The sequence below is a fragment of the Salvelinus sp. IW2-2015 genome, linkage group LG36, assembly GCF_002910315.2.
Source record: "Salvelinus sp. IW2-2015 linkage group LG36, ASM291031v2, whole genome shotgun sequence".
NCBI classification, from domain to species: Eukaryota; Metazoa; Chordata; class Actinopteri; order Salmoniformes; family Salmonidae; genus Salvelinus; species Salvelinus sp. IW2-2015.
Genome location: NC_036875.1, coordinates 40,590,460 through 40,613,629, shown reverse-complemented (window position 1 = coordinate 40,613,629; position 23,170 = coordinate 40,590,460). Strand labels below are relative to the sequence as shown.

The 23,170-nt window shown below is 42.7% G+C and overlaps 1 protein-coding gene and 1 long non-coding RNA gene across 2 annotated transcripts in view; both read left to right on the top strand.

The window, feature by feature from the left end:
• The window catches only part of LOC111959521 (oxysterol-binding protein-related protein 6-like), a 71,835-nt gene extending 59,492 nt beyond the window's left edge, over positions 1 to 12,343 (top strand). The window contains 7 exon segments of the mRNA XM_023981131.2: positions 1,425 to 1,488; positions 1,597 to 1,675; positions 2,231 to 2,375; positions 2,605 to 2,749; positions 10,451 to 10,577; positions 11,186 to 11,308; positions 12,301 to 12,343. Of these exon segments, the coding sequence (XP_023836899.1) occupies positions 1,425 to 1,488; positions 1,597 to 1,675; positions 2,231 to 2,375; positions 2,605 to 2,749; positions 10,451 to 10,577; positions 11,186 to 11,308; positions 12,301 to 12,343 (726 nt within the window).
• A 1,025-nt stretch (positions 12,344 to 13,368) lies between these two features.
• LOC139023750 (uncharacterized) lies at positions 13,369 to 15,401 on the top strand. Its single transcript, XR_011474908.1, has 3 exons — positions 13,369 to 13,422; positions 13,524 to 15,010; positions 15,320 to 15,401. It is a non-coding gene; the product is annotated as an uncharacterized lncRNA (long non-coding RNA).
• The last annotated feature ends 7,769 nt before the right edge of the window (positions 15,402 to 23,170 follow it).

Here is a 23,170-nt window from a genome sequence, read left to right as displayed (position 1 = left end):
GGGGTGCATTGCTGCAGGAGGGACCGGTGCACTTCACAAAATAGATGGCAACATGAGGAAGGAAAATAATGTGGATATATTGAAGCAACATCTCAAGACATCAGTCAGGAAGTTAAAGCTTGGTCGCAAATGGGTCTTCCAAATGGACAATGACCCCAAGCATACTTCCAAAGTTGTGACAAAATGGCTTAAGGACAACAAAGTCAAGGTATTGGAGTCGCCATCACAAAGCCCTGACCTTAATCCTATAGAAAATGTGTGGGCAGAACTGAAAAAGCACCTGTGCGAGCAAGGAGGCCTACAAACCTGACTCAGTTACACCAGCTCTGTCAGGAGGAATGGGCCACAATTCACCCAACTTATTGTGGGAAGCTTGTGGAAGGCTACCCAAAACGTTTGACCCCAGTTAAACAATTGAAAGGCAATGCTACCAAATACTAATTGAGTGTATGTAAACTTCTGGCCCACTGGGAATGTGATGAAAGAAATAAAAGCTGAAATAAATAATTCTCTCTACTATTATTCTAACATTTCACATTCTTAAAATAAAGTGATGATCCTAACTGACCTAAGACAGGGAATTTTTACTGGGATGAAATGTCAGGAATTGTGAAAAACTGAGTTTAAATGTATTTGGCTATGGTGTCGGTAAACTTCCGACTTCAACTGTGCCATTGTTCCCTAGGTCTGGTATTTCTGAGACCAGGTTAAATGTGGCCGTTCTCTCCCATGCACTGGAGTCTATAAGGTCCATTTATAACTAACATGAGCTGCAGGTTGCAGTATTGTATTGCATTGTGCTGCGGACGGATCCTGTCAGGTCTGTAGGCTTTCAGAGTGCTTAAAGAAAGACTGTGTCCAAGTCTGCTGCTAGAGTAGGACCAGGGTCAGGTCCAGGTCCAAGGTCAGGTCCAAGTCCAGGGTCAGGTCCAAGTCCAGGGTCATGTCCAGGGTCAGGGAAGGCTGTCATTCTGCCCTCTCTCTTTATGATGGGGACCCTGTTGTTGTCATCTCTCAGATATTCTCCCTGACCTGACTGAACCTGACTGACTGAACCTGAATGACTGAACCTGACTGAACCTGAATGACTGGCCTGACTGAACCTGACTGACTGACTTGGCCTGACTGACTGACTGGCCTGACTGACTGAACCTGACTGACTGACCTGACTAAGAACCTGAATGACTGGCCTTGACTGAACCTAGTTTGCACTTAGCCTCAGTGCTGGTGTTAGCTGTTACTGGTTGCCCAGTCCGCATGATAGTCACGATATAATGACTCACCCTCTTCTTCTCACAACACGTTTAGAATGGTTCTACAATGAAGTGGCTGCTTTTGTATCTGCACCTAAAATGAATTCCTCTAAGAGGCAATAATCTAGCAGTATTGTCACTGATGTTATGACGTTTGATTATCTCTTGAAGGTGAGCCACCATCCACCCATATCAGCTTGTCATGCTGATTCCAACAAGTTCACCTTCTTGCAAGGTACGTTACCTGTTGAATTACAGTGTCACACACGCACTTCCTCAATGAGGTCATGGTTTTTCATTTTGCAGCAAGATGGTACATTATTTCTGACGATTTTCTTCTCAGACGTCAGATGGAAAAACAAATTCTGGGGGAAATCAATGGAAATCCTCCCGATTGGCACCGTTAATGTTATCCTTCCAAGGTAACACACACACACGCACAACACACACACACACACACACACACACACACACCACACACACACACACACACACACACACACACACACACAAACAATCTGACATCCTCAAGACATATCCCCACTGTCACTTACTATAGGAGGTACATCCATAATTTGTGGCCTTACCTTCTTGAAGCCTTCAGGTCCCTGCTAGCCTACCCCTGCCACAGCCATCACTCCCCTCTGGGTCCCTGGAAGCTTTACAGAGCTACTGTACGCCCTATTAAAGTGCCCTTGACAGGGTTTGGGAGGGGGGAGCTGTGGGAAATGAATCACTCAGACAGAAGAGCAGGAAGGGATGTGTGAAGGCTGCTGAATAAGCACATAGATTATAGTACATCGCAAGTGTCTCTGCCTCAGAAAATGAGATTCCACAGGCCCTGCTATTTAGCTTGTGAGACTTCTAACGCTCTGTGTGATTATGTGGCCCAGTGAGCATCTTAAAGACACAGACAGACTTCATAACTATCATGTGATTACTGTAGATATTCTGACTGCTGCTGTTATGTCGTTCAGCTTTGGTGACCACTATGAATGGAACAAAGTCACCACCTGCGTACACAACATCCTAAGCGGGAGAAGGTGGATCGAACACTACGGGGAGATCACCATTAGGAACACCAAAAGCAGTGCCTGTATCTGCAAACTTACCTTCGTCAAGGTAAGACAGCGGTGAACTCAGCTGTGGATATGTTACGGTAAAATTACTATGAAGTCCAAAGACAATTATGTGCTGAGAAATAACCATCCCTGTGAAGCATGTATCACTTATCTTGGCTGACTACAATTTGGACATTTAATTATTGTCTATATTGTTTCCTTGCCAGTGGATGATGAATGTTATTTATCTTATGATCACAATATTACTGTTGTCTCATTTTTGCTTGTAGGGAAATTACTGGAGTTCTAATGTGAATGAGGTTCAAGGGTTTGTGATGGACCAAGAGGGGAAGGTAGTGCGTCGCCTGTTCGGAAAATGGCACGAGGGCCTTTACTGTGGAGTRCCGCCTTCTGCCAGATGCATCTGGAGGCCAGGTAACTACCAGTGTGAATTTTGGCAGCTATTTTAGATTTTACCTTAAAATACCTTTTAGTCTTAGTCACATTTTAGTCATTTCATCCTTCGTTAGTTTTAGTTATTATCAGTCTACTAAAACTATTTTAGTGTAGTTTTAGTCACAGACATTTTAGTCACATAATATAATATAAAGTCACATAAATATTAAATAATGAATATTTAGGGTATCTCTAACTTCCATCATGTACACGTTCAGATAGCCTTGTCCAACTAGGCCTACTATCCCCTCCTACACCTTAGCTGGCAACATTGATATTGTGGCAGATTGTAACCAATGCCAGCCATAATTAACCATATAGGCTATAAAGCCTTGGCTACAGGTTAAACAATTTACAGCTGATTTTTCTCCCAATCATAACTGTCAAGGAGGGTAAATAAAAGTGGTTTCCTTAAAAAGGGGAGAATTTCAGCTTTCCAAAATCTATTACTGTACTCCTTATATTCAACAAATAACATTCGTTTTTCCCGTAGGAAAAAAGCAACAGCAACTTGATGAGGACTTGTGAGGCATCTATATCTCAAACTAGACTATCTAATGTACTTGTCCTCTTGCTCAGTTGTGCACCGGGGCATCCCACTCCTCTTTCTATTCTGGTTAGAGACAGTTTGCGCTGTTCTGTGAAGGGAGTAGTACACAGCGCTGTACGAGATCTTCAGTTTCTTGGCAATTTCTCGCATGGAATAGCCTTCATTTCTCAGAACAAGAATAGACTGACGAGTTTCAGAAGAAAGGTCTTTGTTTCTGGCCATTTTGAGCCTGTAATCGAACCCACAAAAACTGATGTTCCAGATACTGAACTAGTTCAAAGAAGGCCAGTMTATTGCTTCTTTAATCAGAACAACAGTTTTCAGCTGTGCTAATATAATTGCAAAAGGGTTTTCTAATGATCAATTAACCTTTTAAAATTTTAAACTTGGATTAGGAAGAAGGAAGAATGGAAGATGGCGTAGCAGTCGGACGTGTGTTTGTCTTGTCCCGTGTAAATAGTCCTCGTATTTTTCATATACATTTCGTATATATTTTAATTTCACTTTCCATCTAGGAACTGAATATACATTCCTACATTCCGCCTCACCCAATGTGGTACGGACCTGCTATTTTTTATACTTTAGAACCGTAASCCCAATCAGAAGCTAGCCAGATAACTAGCTACTAGCTAGTAGTCAGTTAGCCACTGCTGCGGTCTTCACCCTTAACTCGGACACAGCCAGCTTCAGCTCGGGCCAATACCTGCCAGTCTGCAAGCGCGATATCAACCCAGAGCATATAGGACTGCTTTTTCTCTACCACATCACCGGATTCCTGACGCAAGCTCTGGACAATACACTCTGTTATCATCACAGTAGCTAGCTGCAACCGAGTGGCTACTTACTGCTAACACCTCTGTCCCGAAGCAAGCACCAGTTAGCCTTGAGCTAGCCTCGAGCTAGGCCCATCTGCCGGCTAGCCGAAGAGGTCTACCAGCGAATTGGGCTACAATACCTCTTTTGCCAATTGGACGGACCTTTTTTGCCGACACAGAGCCCTGCCAATCCATCACAACTGGTCTAAATCAGCTACAAACTATTAGCCATTTTTTTGCCGCTGCTAGCAGCTTTTACCTTCTGCACAGACACCAGCCCTGTTATTAGCCTGGATATTACTCACCAATTTACCAGCATCGACTGTCTCTCGACAACAACGCCGGATTCCTGCCGTAATCCCGAGCCACTACTTCTGATCCTCACAGCTAGCTTGCAGATAGCCAGCTAGCGCCACTGCCACAGAAGCTAGCACCAGTTAGCAAACACAATTCTACAAATTCACAACCTCTCTTTCGCCATCGCCATCCGGCTTGGATTCTCTGTCACACGACCACGTCTGAGCAGACCCCCTCCGTCTGAGCAGACCACCCCCGGGCTACTAACTTTAAACGCCGCGTGCTAGCTTAGTGGAGGCCTCCCTGCTCATCTACGGCTGCCCCCTGGACACTATGATCACTTGGCTACATAGCTGATGCCTGCTTGACTGTCCATTAATTCACGGTACTCCATTCTGTTTATTTGTGTTTTATCTGTCGGCTCTGTGCTTTAACTCAGGATCTGGTGTGTAGTTAATCCGACCCTCTCTGCCTAGTCGTCACCATTTTTACCTGTTGTTGCTGTGTTATACTAGCACCCTGTTATTGCTGCTGTTATCTTACCTGTTGTTTTAGCTAGCTCTTCCCAATCAAGACCTGCAATCACTTTAGCCTTATGTATGTCTCTCTCAAATATCAATATGCCTTGCATACTGTTGTTCAGGCTAGTTATCATTATCATTGTTTTGGTTTGCAATGGACCCCGTAGTTCCACTCTCCGTACCTCTGATACCTCCTTTGTCCACCCCCCACACATGCGGTGACCTCACCCATTGAGACCAGCATGTCCAGAGATACAACCTCTCTTATCATCACCCAGTGCCTGGGCTTGCCTCCGCTGTACCCGTGCCCCACCATACCCCTGTCTGCACATTATGCCCAGAATCTATTCTACCACGCCCATAAATCTGCTCCTTTTATTCTTTGTCCCAACGCTCTAGGCGACAGTTTTGATAGCCTTTAGCCGCACCCCATCCTACTACTCCTCTTTTCCTCGGGTGATGTGGAGGTAAACCCAGGCCCTGCATGTCCCCAGTCACCCTCATTTTTTGACTTCTGTGATCGAAAAAGCCTTGGCCTCATGCATGTCAACATCAAGAAGCCTCCTCCCTAAGTTTGCCTTACTCACCGCTTTAGCACACTCTGCCAACCCTGATGTCCTTGCCGTGTCCGAATCCTGGCTTAGGAAGGCCACCAAAAATTCTGAGATTTCCATACCCAACTATAACACTTTCCGTCAAGATAGAACTGCCAAAGGGGAGGAGTTGCAATCTACTGCAGAGATAGCCTGCAAAGTTCTGTCATACTTTCCAGGTCTATGCCCAAACAGTTCGAACTTCTAATTTTAAAAATTAATCTCTCCAGAAATAAGTCTCTCACTGTTGCCGGCCTGCTACCGACCCCCTCAGCTCCCAGCTGTGCCCTGGACACCATCTGTGAATTGATCGCTCCCCATCTAGCTTCAGAGTTGTTCTGTTAGGTGACCTAAACTGGGATATGCTTAACACCCCGGCAGTCCTACCAATCCAAGCTTGATGCCCTCAATCTCACACAAATCACATCAAGGAAACCCACCAGGTACAACCCTAAATCCGTAAACATGGGCACCCTAATGAACATTATCCTGACCAACCTGCCCTCCAAATACACCTCTGCTGTCTTCAATCAAGATCTCAGCGATCACTGCCTCATTGCCTGTATCCGCCACGGGTCCGCGGTCAAACGACACCCCTCATCACTGTCCAACGCTCCCTAAAACACTTCTGCAAGCAGGCCTTTCTAATCGACCGGCCCGGTACCCTGGAAGGATATTGACCTCATCCGTCAGTTGAGGATGCCGGTCATTCTTTAAAAGTTACTTCCTCACCATATTAGACAAGCATGCTCCGTTCAAAAAATGCAGAACCAAGAACAGATATAGCCCTTGGTTCACTCCAGACCTGACTGCCCTCGACCAGCACAAAAACATCCCTGTGGCGAACTGCAATAAGCATCGAAGAGCCCCCGCGATATGCAACTTCAGGGAAGTCAGGAACCAATACACGCAGTCAGTCAGGAAAGCAAAGGCCAGCTTTTTCAAGCAGAGAAATTTGCATCCTGTAGCTCTAACTCCAAAAAGTTCTGGGATACTGTAAAGTCCATGGAAAAACAAGAGCACCTCCTCTCCAGCTGCCCACTGCACTGAGGCTAGGGTAACACGGTCACCACTGATAAGTCCGTGATAATCGAAAACTTCAACAAACATTTCTCAATGGCTGGCCATGCCTTCCCCTGGCGACTCCAACCTGGCCAACAGCCCGCCCCCCCCCCCGCTGCTACTCGCCCAAGCCTCCCCAGCTTCTCTTTACCCATATCCAGATAGCAGATGTTCTGAAAGAGCTGGAAAACCTGGACCCATACAAATCAGCTGGCTTGACAATCTGACCCCCTATTTCTGAAACTGTCCGCCGCCATTGTCGCACCCCCTATTACCAGCCTGTTCAACCTCTCCTTCGTATCATCTGAGTCCCCAAGGATTGGAAAGCTGCCGCGGTCATCCCCCTCTTCAAAGGGGGAGACACCTGGACCCAAACTGTTACAGACCTATATCCATCCTGCCCTGCCTATCTAAGGTCTTCGAAAGCCAAGTCAACAAACAGATCACTGACCATCTCGAATCCCACCGTACCTTCTCCGCTGTGCAATCCGGTTTCCGAACCGGTCACGGGTGCACCTCAGCCACGCTCAAGGTACTAAACGATATCATAACCGCCATCGATAAAAGACATTACTGTGCAGCCGTCTTCATCGACCTGGCCAAGGCTTTCGACTCTGTCAATCACCATATTCTTATCGGCAGACTCAGTAGCCCGGTTTTTCTAATGACTGCCTTGCCTGGTTCACCAACTACTTTGCAGACAGAGTTCAGTGTGTCAAATCGGAGGGCATGTTGTCCGGTCCTCTGGCAGTCTCTATGGGGGTACCACAGGGTTCAATTCTCGGGCCGACTCTTTTCTCTGTATACATCAATGATGTTGCTCTTGCTGGGGCATTCCCTGATCCACCTCTACGCAGACGACACCATTCTATTTACTTCCGGCCCTTCCTTGGACACTGTGCTATCTAACCTCCAAACGAGCTTCAATTGCCATACAACACTCCTTCCGTGGCCTCCAAACTGCTCTTAAACGCTAGTAAAAACAAATGCATGCTTTTTCAACCGTTCGCTGCCTGCACCCGCACGCCCGACTAGCATCACCACCCTGGACGGTTCCGACCTAGAATATGTGGACATCTATAAGTACCTAGGTGTCTGGCTAGACTGCAAACTCTCTTCCAGACTCATATCAAACATCTCCAATCCAAAATCAAATCAAGAATCGGCTTTCTATTCCGCAACAAAGCCTCCTTCACTCACGCCGCCAAATTACCCAGTAAAACTGACTATCCTACCGATCCTCGACTTCGGCGATGTCATTCTACAAAATAGCTTCCAATACTCTACTCCAGCAAACTGGATGCAGTTTATCACAGTGCCATTCGTTTTGTTACTAAAGCACCTTATACGACCCACCACTGACGCTGTATGCCCTAGTCGGCTGGCCCTCGCTACATGTTCGTCGTCAGACCCACTGGCTCCAGTCATCTACCAAGGCATAGCTAGGTAAAGTGCCGCCTTATCTCAGTTCACTGGTCACGATGGCTACACCCACCCGCAGCACGCGCTCCAGCAGGTGTATCTCACTGATCATCCCTAAAGCCAAAACCTCATTTGGACGCCTTTCCTTCCAGTTCTCTGCTGCCTGCGACTGGAACGAATTGCAAAAATCTCTGAAGTTGGAACTTTTTATCTCCCTCAACAACTTTAAAAATCTGCTATCCGAGCAGCTAACCGATCGCTGCAGCTGACATAGTCCATCTGTAAACTACCCACCATTACCTACCCTCACCCCCCATACTGCTTTTATTTATTTACTTTCTGCTCTTTTGCACACCAGTATCTCTTCTTGCACATGATCATCCTGATGATTTATCACTCCAGTGTTAATCTGCTAAATTGTAAATTCGATTTATTGCCTACCTCAGCCTTTTGCACACATTGTATATAGATTCTCTTTTTTTTCTACCATGTTATTGACTTGTTTATTGTTTATTATCTCCATGTGTAACTGTGTTGTCTGTTCACACTGCTATGCTTTATCTTGGCCAGGTCGCAGTTGCAAATGAAGAACTTGTTCTCAACTTAGGCCTACCTGGTTAAATAAAGGTGAAATAAAAAATAAAAAAAATAAAAAAATTAGCTAACACAATGTGCCATTGGAACACAGGAGTGATGGTTGCTGACAATGGGCCTTTGTACGCGCCTATGTAGATATTCTATTAAAAATCAGCCGTTTACAGCTACAATAGTCATTTACAACATGAACAATGTCTACACTGTATTTCTGATCAATTTGGTGTTATTTTAATGGACAAAAAAATATAATTTTCTTTCAAAAACAAGGACATTTCTAAGTGACTCCAAACTTTAGAACAGCAGTGTATGTATTGTTTTTTTACTGACAAATAAAAATCGTTTAATCAATCAATCCAAACTATGCAGCGGACATTTGATGAATGGAAAGAGACATCTATTACAAAACAACAAACATTTTAATGACATGCAGAATACATTTTCTGTTTGTTGAGATTGACACAGTCTGTTTATTGTCGTGTTGAAAACACAAACCGTGATATTGAAGCGCCCGAAGTCGGTGTTGTTTACTGGTTGTGTGGTGCATCGGCACAGAAACCTGTTGGTGATAAATGTGTTGCATATATTTTATATACTTATAAATATGGCATCAAAATAATGAAAATGTGATTTCCTCCTAGCTGATCATTGTCTGCAGCCGACTCTGATCATAGTGCAATGAAACAGGCAGGGAGAGTGAGCTCGTCTGTGGTGGTCGGTGAAACCTCACACTTCTGGCCTGTAGCTCTGCGTGGCATCGACTGTGCCACAAAAGCATGCTGAAGTCGATATCCACGTTTATAAACACAAGGTCGCTACAGTTGTTGTTATTTGTGTTGGTAAACATTATTTTGAGTTAATTCAAAGAGGGGGGAGGGTGTTCCATGTATTTGACTGGCTAAGGGGAGGGTCGTGTAAAAATATTTTTTATGACACTTTGAGTTGGACCAGCCCCTCCCACTCCCCAGTAAATTTCGATCTGTCCCTAATCAAAGCAAAAATAGCCTACATGAAAGTCAGAAAGATTATTGTTTCTAGTTGAGGTTAGACCAGGTCTCTCTTGAAAAAGAGATGTTATCACAATGAGAAAAACCTGTATAAATAATGGTTTAAAAAAAAGGAGGTGTCCTGGCTTCACATCAGTTCAAAAGATGGACAAGTGAACAAGGCGGTCGCCTGGGAGCTGTGTGGGAGAACCGGGCAGAGCAGCTCAATCAGACCATGCAACTGAGAGGATTGCATGAAATATTTTTCAAGCATATATGCATTATGACAAAACAGATGAAAAGGAGCTTCATGTCAAGCTAAATGTCCATTAGTCTCACGTGGAATTCTCGTCTCGTCACATTTTCGGCGACTAAAATGAAAAGTAATTTGTAATAGTTAMCGTTTTTTTTCCCCCCCAGGATGTCTCGTCATAGTTTTAGTCAGGAAAAATAGGTAGTTGACGAGTATTTTTCGTCATAGTTACTGTTGACGACAGTAACTACGTCAATCATACTGTTGCTATGCAGGACGCTTTGAATTGGATATCTGCTATCGTTAAGCAGACAACAGCATTAGATTAAACCATAAAATACGAGTACATGAGATTATAATATGGGAACAAATAAAGTGTTGGCACTGGTGTCAATAATCCACACCAATGAAAAAAAACAACTTTGAACTCATTATTATTTTTCTTTTTTTCTTTACACTGATCTCGCCGTAGCTCTAATATTGCAGATAAATTGTTGCTTCCGTCAATGTAATTGTCTGCATTTAAATAAAAATAAAAACTTTGAACTGATTCTTGATCCGTGTGATGTCATGTGTTCCTTCCTCAGGGTCCATGCCCACAGACTACGAGCTGTATTATGGCTTTACCAGGTTTGCCATTGAGCTCAATGAGCTTTGCCCTGAGATGCAAGACCTGCTACCACCCACAGATGCCCGCTTCAGACCCGATCAAAGGTAGAAACATACAACCGTTACGCCATCACACTTTCAGCTAGAGAAATGCACTGTGTGCTACCTACTGCTGCCACCTGTTGAGAGAAGGTGAAGCGGTACCATTATCATACAGATCTGACTGGATGAACCACTGAACTAGCACACCTTTATTGTCATGAACCTTGCCCTGGAGGCTAGTTGAACCTGCTGCCAAATCAAAATGAACTATATCGTAAAAATTTATGAAAACAAAATTTTTTGCTTTTTGGTCTAAATTTAAAGCAAGGGTTAGCAATGTAGTTAATGTTAATGTTAGGTTTAAAATCTGATTTTATGACTTTGTGGCTGTGCCAGCTAGTGACCACTCTGCAGAATTGCCTCCAGGGTAAGATTCATGACAATAAATGCCAACCAGCACAATGCAGCTGTTGTTGTGGTCTGATATAGATTTACAGAATGGTTGATTAGTGAAGCTCTAAAAAGGACTAAAAGCTAGTTTTACATCTGAAATAAGTGGATGAGATATTATTTGTATGGTTAAATATGTTTACAAGCTTTATGTGTATGTCCCTGATGAGTGACGTTTGACAGTATATTTGACTCATAGGGATGTTGTTTCTCTACATTAGACACCTGGAGGAGGGGAATGTGGAAATGGCAGCCTCAGAAAAGCAGCGTATTGAGGACATGCAGCGCACCAGGAGGAAGTGGCAAGACGAGAACGACATTAAGCATGAACCACGCTTCTTCAAGTGAGTAAAGAGGCTAGATGGTCATTTACAAGGACATACTGTCCAATTTGTAAGTCGCTCTGGATAAGAGCGTCTGCTAAATGACTTAAATGTAAATGTAAATGTACTGTATTCCCCAGGCCAGGTTAGTGGGGGAAACGGGGTAGGCTGGGAAAGTCTCCACCAGGCCAGCTTAGTGGGGGAAACGGGGTAGGCTGGGAAAGTCTCCCCCAGGCCAGCTTAGTGGAGGAAACAGGGGGAAGTTTGGGAAGGTTTTCCCCAGGCCAGCTTCATGGGGGAAACAGTGGAAAGGTTGGGAAGGTTTTCCCCAGGCCAGCTTCATGGGGGAAACAGGGGAAAGGTTGGGAAGGTTTTCACCAGGCCAGCTTCGTGGGGGAACTGGGTAAGTTGGGAAGGTTTTCCCCAGGCCAGCTTCGTGGGGGAAACAGGGGAATAGGTTGGACAGTTTCCAGCCAGCTGTGGGGGAAACAGGGGAAAGGTTGGGAAGTTTTCCCCAGGCCAGCTTCATGGGGGAACAGGGGAAAGGTTGGGAAGGTTTTCCCCAGCCAGCTTCGTGGGGGAACTGGGTAAGTTGGGAAGGTTTTCCCCAGCCAGCTTGTGGGGGAAACAGGGAAGGTTGGGAAGGTTTTCCCAGGCCAGCTTTCGTGGGGGAAACAGGGGAAAGGTTGGGAAGGTTTTCCAGGCCAGCTTCGTGGGGAAACAGGGGAAAGGTTGGGAAGGTTTTCCCCAGGCCAGCTTCGTGGGGGAATTGGGTAAGTTGGGAAGGTTTTCCCCAGGCCAGCTTCGTGGGGAACTGGGTAAGTTGGGAAGGTTTTCCCCAGGCAGCTTCGTGGGGAAGAATGGGATTAGAGTTCGGGATATGGTCTCCGCCACTAGTAATAGGAATAGTCGTCTGACTGTTACTTGTGTGGCATGAGTTGTGTCATTAATGAATTTTCATTCATTCATGACATTTAACTCCTACCATTGATTGCTCGTCTCTTTCGTCCCAGGAAAGTGGTTGATGCCAATCAAAGGGAGCGGCTGGGTCACTAACAGACCCTAACTGGGGAGCTTCGCAAATCCCGGCTTCATCAACATGGAAACCCTGACCTATGGTAGCATATGGATCGCTATGCACACCATAAATCATCGCTGACAAAGGCTTTATCTATGCACAATGAGGTTTTCAAATGAATTCTCATTGACAAAATGACAGTGTGGAAGGATACAAGAGCTGAGATGAGTTGATGACTTACCGTCGCCTATTCAGCCGGCAGTCACCATCCACCATCCTCTTGGATCCCTCTGGAGCTGGGTGCGGAGGCTGGGTTGTCAGGGCAACAATCTTACACGTAGATCTATCCTAAGTCGTTTTGTGTTTGTCCTTGCTTAAAGTCACTATCCACACCACAACATTTTAAAGCTTTTGTGAACCACACTTGAGTTCTGAAAGCGGTTTGACTTTAGACTAGTGTTTTGTTCTGAAAGCGATTGTGATTTAGACTAGTGTTTTGTTCTGAAAGCGGTTTGATTTAGACTAGTGTTTTTTCTGAAGGGTTTGATTTAGACTGATGTTTTGTTCTGAAAGCGTTTGATTTTAGACTAGTGTTGTTGTTTCTGAAAGCGGTTTATTTAGACTAGTGTTTTTTGGTTCTGGAAAGCGGTTTGATTTAGACTATGTTTTTGTTCTGAAAGCGTTTGGATAGACTAGTGTTTTGTTCTAAAGCGGTTTGATTTTAGACTAGTGTTTTGTTTCTGAAAGCGGTTTGATTTAGACTAGTGTTTTGTTCTGAAAGCGGTTTGATTTAGACTAGTGTTTTGTTCTGAAAGCGGTTTTGGTGTTTGTTCTGAAAAGTGGTTTCGATTATTAGACTAGTGTTTTGTTCTGAAGACGGTTTGATTTAGACTAGTGTTTTGTTCTGAAAGCGGTTTGATTTAGACTAGTGTTTTTTGTCTGAAAGCGGTTTGTATGTGTTTTGTTCTGAAAGGTGGTTTGATTTAGACTAGTGTTTGTTCTGAAAGCGGTTTGGATTTTAGACTAGTGTTTGTTGGTTCTGAAACGGTTTTGGATTTAGAGATAGTGTTTTGCTCTGAAAGCGGTTTGATTTAGGACTATGTTTTGTTCTGAAGCGGTTTGATTTAGATAGTGTTTGTGTCTGAAAGCGGTTTTGATTTAATGACTATGTTTTGTCTGAAAAGCGGTTTTGATTTGACTATGGGGTTTGTTCTGAAGCGTTTGATTTAGACTAGTGTTTTGTTCTGAAAGCGGTTTGATTTAGACTAGTGTTTGGATTAGGCCTTTGACTACCTACTAATGTATGTGTCATGCATGTTTAGAGTGCAGCTTTCATTGGCATATCCTATATAGACTAACATTATTTGTTTTAAAAACAAAAAGAAAATAAAGAAGTCTGAAGTTTTTGTAAAATATCTTCAACATCATAGAATTGAGTGAAAATTTAACTAATATACAATATTGGAAGATTGCTCTTATTTCTTTCTGAATTAGCCATTTGCATTAGTTCAGTCTGTATCATAGCTGTATTCTCTATTGGGTCACACATTTTTCGTGAAAGTTAAAGAGATTCTCCGGTAGTTTTGTATAGTTTTTAGCCAGTCGTTCTGAAAGTAGCACTCACGAGCCAAAAAAGTGGAAAATTGCATACTACAATTGCATACTACACTGCACTGTATGTGCAGATTTGTGCACCACCTCATTGCTCTGTCTCTCTCTCTGCTGTGTGTGCATGATGTGCCTCTTGTTAGCTGTCACTCAAATGGTTGAAGCTCATTGGTTGAACTCGAATTTCTAGGGGGCTGGACCATGTGGGGGAAAATGTAGGGGAAATGGTGCAGCTCAGTTTCCAGAAAAACAGTCACTTTCAAACTAGGGATTTTGTGTCTAATTGAGGTAAAACCGTAATTCTGCTCATAGATTATGCATGTATGAACTATGCATTAGCCCCGTTTATACCTGCCACTTACATGCGTCCTTCGTCCTGATCTGGTCCTGATCTTGCCAGTATGCAATTGTAAGATCTGATCAAACTCAGTTCACAATGCATCTTTTATTGATCTACACCTGTCTATAAATGTGGCACAATCAGAATGAGGACAAGACCAGGACAAAGGGCGCATGTTATTAACAGGTATAAACGTAGCTATTGACACATCCAGCCCAAAGCGAGAGGTTTAAAAAAAATAAAAAATAAAAAAATACTTATTAGTCGCCAAAGTTCCAGAACATGTCTTTAATTTGTTTTAATCACTGGTTTTGGTGAAGGACATTGCTGTATGCCGAGACGTTTTCTCAGCAACTCCCAAAGACAAAACCCTTTGAGTTGAGACGTTTAGTTCCAGTTTGGCTAGTTGAGGGAGACTGGCCCAACAGCTGATACATAAGCACTGGGAAGCGACTTCCTTTTCGAGCCTTCATGCAGTACACCACCCTCGTCACTCATCACAACTGGTTAAGGTACAGACAATACTTCCTTGTAATTAACTTTTACATGTATAGACAATACTGCTTTCTGTTATTCAGCTCACACGAAAACTATTTTTGATCGTTTAAGAAAGAGAAAAAAAAGTATTAATATAATTTTAATGTTCTTTAATTTCCTGTAATACAATTGATCCGTGTTGTTGTCTGAGTGTTATAGTGAGAATCCTAGCCTGCAGTAGAACTATAACGACATGCCAACACCCAAGACATCTGATATGGTGATATGATAGATACCTCCACTTAATACAACTACAGTACACCAGACATACGACTAGATACCCCACTTATACAATACAGTACACGCAGACATACTGACTAGATACCTCCATTATACAACTACAGTACACCAGACATTACTGATAGATACCCCCTTATACAACTACAGTACACCAGACATACTGACTAGATACCCCCACTTATACAACTACAGTACACCAGACATACTGACTGATACCTCCACTTATACAACTACAGTACACCAGACTACTGACTAGATACCCTCACTTTATACAACTACAGTACACCAGACATACTGACTAGATACCTCCACTTATACAACTACAGTACACCAGACATACTGACTAGATACCTCCACTTTATACAACTACAGTACACCAGACATACTGACTAGATACCTCCACTTATACAACTACAGTACACCCGACATACTGACTAGATACCTCCACTTATACAACTACAGTACACCAGACATACTGACTAGATACCACTTATACAACTACAGTACACCAGACATACTGACTAGATACCCACTTATACAACTACAGTACACCAGACAATACTGACTAGATACCCACTTATACAATACAGTACACCAGACATACTGACTAGATCCCACTTATACAACTACAGTACACCAGACATACTGCTAGATACCCCCACTTACAACTTTACCAGTAAACCAACCCAGGACAAACTGACTAGATACCCCCACTTATACAACTACAGTACACCAGACATACTGATAGATACCCCACTTATACAACTACAGTACACCAGACATACATGACTAGATACCCCCACTTATACAACTACAGTACACCAGAACATACTGAATAGATACCCCCCACTTATACAACACAGTCACCAGACATACTGACTAGTACCCCACTTATACAACTACAGTACACCAGACATACTGACTAGATACCCCACTTATACAACTACAGTACACCAGACATACTGACTAGATACCGCCCACTTTTATACAACTACAGTACACCAGACATACTGACTAGATACCCCTACAACACAGTACCAATATGACAACACAATACACACAACACATGACTACCCCACTTATACAACTACAGTACACCAAGACTGACTAGATACCCCACTTATACAACTACAGTACACCAGACATACTGACTAGATACCCCCATTATACAACTACACAACACTGACTACCTCCACTTATACAACTACACCAGATTGACTAGTTATGCCAATTTATACAAACTACACCAGACTGACTGACTGTACTCCCACTTATACAACTACAGTACACCAGACATACTGACTAGATCACATCCCACTTATTACAACTACAGTACACCAGACATACTGACTAGATACCCCCACTTATACAACTACAGTACACCAGACATAACTGACTAATACCTCCACTTATACAACTACAGTACACAGACATACTACAGATACCCCCACTTATACAACTACAGTACACCAGACATACTGACTAGATACCTCCCACTATACAACTACAGTACACCAGACATACTGACTAGATACCCCCACTTATAACAACTACAGTACACCAGACATACTGACTAGATACCTCCACTTATTACAAACTACAGTACACCAGACATACTGACTAGGATACCTCCACTTATACAACTACAGTAACCAGACATACTGACTAGATACCCCACTTATACAAACTACAGTACACCAGACATACTGACTAGATACCCCCACTTATACAACTACAGTACACCAGACATACTGACTAGATACCCCCACTTATACAACTACAGACACCAGACATACTGACTAGATACCCCACTTATACAACTACAGTACACCAGACATACTGACTAGATACCCCCACTTATACATACAGTACACCAGACATACTGACTAGATACCCCACTTATACAACTACAGTACACCAGAATACTGACTAGATACCCCCACTTATACAACTACAGTACACCAGACATACTGGACTAGATACCCCCACTTATACAACTACAGTACACCAGACATACTGACTAGATACCCCACTTATACAACTACAGTACACCAGACATACTGACTAGATACCCCCACTTATACAACTTACAGTACACCAGACTATGACTAGGACTCCCCACTTATACAACTACAGTACACCGACATACTGACTAGATACCCCCCCACTTACATACCGACAACTACTAGTACCCCTTTACAACACAAACAGACATACTGACTAGATACCCCCACTTATACAACACGTACACAAGACACCTAGATACATTACTATACACACACTACTACCCCACTAAACTACACAGTTACACGCAGACTGAACTAGATACCCCACCTTATACAACTAAGCTACACCAGACATACTGACTAGATACCCCCACTTATACAACTACACAAACTGACTACCCCACTTATACAAATAACCAGATTTGACTAGTTATCCCAATTTCAATACCAACTACACCAGACGTGACTGACTGGATACTCCCACTTATACAACTACAGTATACCAGACATACTGACTAGATACCACATACCCACTTATACAACTACAGTACACCAGACATACTGACTAGATACCCCCATATCCATTACAACTCAGTACACCAGACATAACTGACTAGATACCCACTAATTACCACTTATACAAACTACAGGCTACACCAGACAACTACTGTATCATAGATACACCCACTTATACAACTACAGTACACCAGACATACTGACTAGTACCATCCCCACTTATACAACTACCACGTACACCAGACATACTGACTAGATACCTCCACTTATACACTACAGTACACCAGAACTAGACTGACTACATACCACTAACCCACTTATACAACTAACAGTACCAGGGCGAGATGACTGACTAGATACCCCATTATGACAACTACAGTACACCAGACATACTGACTAGATACCCCACTATATACAACTACCATACACCAGACTGACTGGACTAGATACCCCCTGATCCACCTTATACAACTACAGTACACCAGACGACTGATAGATACCCCCACTTATAACAACTACAGTAACCAGACTACTGACTAGATACCCCACTTATACACTACAGTAACCAGACTACTGACTAGATACCCCCACTTATACAAACTACAGTACACCAACATACTGAACTAGATACCCCCACTTATACAACTACAGTACACCAGACATTACTGACTAGATACCCCCACTTATACAACTACAGTACACACAGGACATAACTGACTAATACCCCCACTTATACAAACTACAGTACACCAGACATACTGACTAGATACCCCCACTGATAAACTACAGTAACACAAAGACTAACTGACTAGATACCCCCCACTTATACAACTACAGCTACACCAGACATCACTGAACTAGATACCCGCCACTTATACAACTACAGACACCAGACATTACTGCTAGATAACCCCCACTTATACAACAATACAGTACACCAGACATACTACCTAGATACCCCCACTTATACAAAACTACAGTCACCAGACATACTGACTTAGATACCCCCACTTATACAACTTCAGCTACACCAGACATACATAGACTAGATACCCCCACTTATACAACTACAGACACCAGACATACTGACTAGATACCTCCACTTATACAACTACACAACCACTGACACCCCCACTTATACAACTACGAGTACACAACTGACTAGATACCCCACTTATACAAACTAACAGTACACCAGACATATGACTAGATTACCCCCACTTATACAACTAACAACACTGACTACCTCCACTAACACTACACCAGATACTAGATTATCCCAATTTATACACTACACCAGACTGACTGGACTGGATACATCCACTTATTACGAACTTACAGTACACCAGACATACTGACTATGATGAGACCACTGACAGATACTCCACTATACAACTTCAAGTACACCAGACATACTGACTAGATCACCCGATCCCCACTTATACAACATACAGTACACCAGACATACTGACTAGACTACCCCACATAGCACCTACCACCAACTACTATATCACTTAACTACAGCTACACCAACATACTGACTAGATTACCCATACCCACTTATACAACTACCAGTTACACCAGACATACTGACTAGATAACACCCACTACCGCTTATACAACTACAGTACACCAGACATACTGACTAGATACTCCCACTTAATACAACTACAGCTACACCAGGAATGACTGACTAGATACCCCCACTGCCCTATACAACTACAGTACACCAGACATACTGACTAGATACCTCCACTTATAAACTTACAGTACCACCAGACTACTGACTAGATACCTCCACTTATACAACTAAGTACACCAGACATACTGACTTAGATTACCCTCCACTTATATCAACTACAGTACACCAGACATACTGACCTAGATACCCCCACTTATACAATACAGTACACCCAACATACTGACTAGAACCCCACTTATACAACTACAGTCACCAGGACATACTGACATAGATACCCCCACTTATACCAAACTACAGTACAGCCAGACATACTAGACTCAGATTACCGCCCACTTATACAACTACAGTACACCAGACATACTGACTAGATACCCCCACTATACAACTACAGTACACCAGAACATACTGATAGAATTACCCCCCACTTATACAACTACAGTAAACCAGACATACTGACTAGATACCCCCACTTAACAACTACAGTCACACCAGACATACTGACTAGATACCCCAATTATACAACTTACGTACACCAGACATACTGACTTAGATACCCCCACCTTATACAACTACAGTACACCAGACATACTGACTTAGATACCCCACTTATTACAACTTACAGTCACCAGACATAAACTGACTAGATACCCCCACTTATACAACTACAGTACACCAGACATAACTGACTAGTACCCCCACTTATACAACTACAGTACACCAGACATACTGACTAGATACCTCCACTTAACGATACACAACACTGACTACCCCCATTAACAACTACATAACACCAGACTGACTTAGATACCCCCACTTTACAACTACAGTACAACCAGACATACTGACTAGATACCCCCACTATATCAACTACACAACACTGACTACCTCCACTTATACAACTACACCAGATTGAACTAAGGTCCCTTCCATCCCGCTATGATGGTACTCATAACAACTACGTACCAGGGACATAACTGACTAGGATACACAATCCCCCACTTTATACAACTACAGTTACACCAGACATACTGACTGATTACACCCACTAGATACGCCCCACTTATACAACTACAGTTACACCAGACATTACTGACTAGATACACCCACTAGATACCCCACTTATACAACTACAGTACACCAGGACATTACTGATAACCACAGATCCCCCACTTATACAACTACAGTACACCAGACTGACGACTAGATACACTCCACTAGATACCCCCACTTATAACAATACAGTACACCAGACATACTGACTAATAACCATAGTACCCCCACTTAACAACTACAGTACACCAGACTACTGACTAGATACCCCCACTTATACAACTACAGTACACCAGACTGACTGACTAGATACCCCACTAGATACCCCACTTATACAACTACAGTACACAGACTGACTGACTAGATACCCCCACTTATACAATACAGTACCAGACTGACTGACTAGATAACCCCCACTAAATACAACTACAGTTACACCAGACTGACTGACTAGATACCCCCACTAGATACCCCACTTATTACAACTACAGTACAACCAGACTACTGACTAGATACCCCCACTTATACAAACTACAGACGCCAGACTGACTGACTAGATACCCCCACTTATACAACTACAGTACACCAGACTGACTGACTAGATACCCCCACTAGATACCCCCACATACAAGTGTATTGTGAAACACTAGGGAAACCTATTTGTCAGTTCTTTGATAATACATAACAGATTCCCATAGACATTAATTCGTGTTATGTAAAGAGGCCAAGGGCCAAAGTTATTTTACAACGTTCAGAACTTTTTTGCTTTTGCAAATCCTTTAACGTGGCAAAATGTTGATGTTAAAGCCAAAGACAAGTGTTTTTTAATTATAGAAAAATATAAATTCATTCTAGTTATGGTGTTTTTATTATGTAGTTACCACACAGAGAAAAGGCTATTTTGATATTTGATTATCCTTTAAACAAGTGTCCAGTTCCTAGAATGTACTGCTATGATGCTGTCCTTAACCATTCACCAATACAATTTTAAAAGGGTTTAGATTATTACTACCAAACAGCTTTAATGTATAGTTGATGTCCCCCTTCCCTTTGGCACTACTGTGTGTAGCAGTCCATACACAAAGTGTGGTAGATTACCACAGAATCTGTAACAATACATTGTACATTTGGATTATATTGATTTGTTCATTGTTTTGTCTCAGTGAAGCCGTAAATTGAAACAAGGAAAGTGGTTCTACGTTAGAAATATTTAGAATGGAAACATTCAACTATAAAGTCAAACTATTCTTTTGTGTGTAATGTCCAGTACTGCAGATTAGACAGAAAAAGGATAGATATGACTACAATATCATATTGTAGTCATGTATTCAGAAATCGATTTGTTTGTCAGCGTCAATTCCACTTGCTGTGCCTTAATACATTTGATTAACGCCTCGCACACAATATTGATAAGAAACCCCATACAAGTCAGATAAGGAAACCATTTCAAATCCAATCAACCACTTTCCCCACTGAGTACTGTTCCCRACATTGTATTATGTACTAAATAATGTTGGGGAATAGAAGTGTTCTGAATGTGTCTGAAATCTTGTTACGATGTAGGCGGGGACAATGACATTTCCCATAAATCGTCTAGAAATTCACATTTTCTGTGCAGTCAACCCCTCATTTGTGATCACTGTTATTGTCAGTATCATACTGTCAGCCCAGTACACTACATGTAAACAGCAGAATATTCCTGTCTCCTCTTTTGGATTGGACTGATGCAAAGACTTTACTATCAAACTTCAACATAATACTTAGTTCATCAGGATATTTGAGGAGGATCATGTACTCTGTGATGTTCCAGATGAATACATTGTTTTCAGAGAGAGAGAGACCTTGTAGAAAATAACTAAGACTTGTTTCATCACAGTAGAACAATGAAACTTCCTGACTAGTTAACGGGTTACAATGTGTATGTATCTGCATGTTTAAATGACATAGCCTGCCAATGAATGTTGCAAATGCCTTATGAAAGATTTTATTTCCTCTATTGGACTTTATCTTTTGAGTTTCGAACTGACATGTAAACATTACACACTGTGTCAGCGGAGTTCTTTAAATCCATTTTCTAATGGGTACCTTCTAAAGTGCAATTGTCTAATTAGGTACATATCTTTCCATGACCACTGTACGCTGCTGCTATCATAGTGCTTGTTCTAATACAAAATAAATAAAACCCGAGCAGTCTGTCTCACACTGTGCTGCCTTGAGTGTTGATCCTCCAAACTTCAGCCAAGCATTACTGAGGTTGGTGAAGTAGTTTCAGCCAAGCATTACCGAGGTTGGTGAAGTAGTTTCAGCCAAGCATTACNGAGGTTGGAGAAGTAGTTTCAGCCAAGCATTACCGAGGTTGGAGAAGTAGTTTCAGCCAAGCATTACCGAGGTTGGAGAAGTAGTTTCAGCCAAGCATTACCGAGGTTGGGGAAGTAGTTTCAGCCAAGCATTACCGAGGTTAGTGCCAAGCATTACCGAGGTTGGAGAAGTAGTTACTAGAATAGTTCTTGTAATATCATCATACTCTGAGTCTCCTGCACAGTAGATAGCAGTAATGAGTAATGGACTGGGTTGCCAGTGACTTTCAAAAACAAGTTTAGGAATTATTACACCGGATTGAGGGAGCACCCCGCTATCCACATCGACGGGACAGTAGTGGAGAAAAGCACTCAAAAGCACTCACAAACTTCTACAGATGCACAATCGAGAGCATCCTGTCGGGCTGTATCACCGTCTGGTACGGCAACTGCTCCGCCCACAACCGTAAGGCTCTCCAGAGGGTAGTGAGGTCTGCACAACGCATCACCGGGGGCAAACTATCTGCCCTCCAGGACACCTATACCACCCGATGTCACAGGAAGGCCAT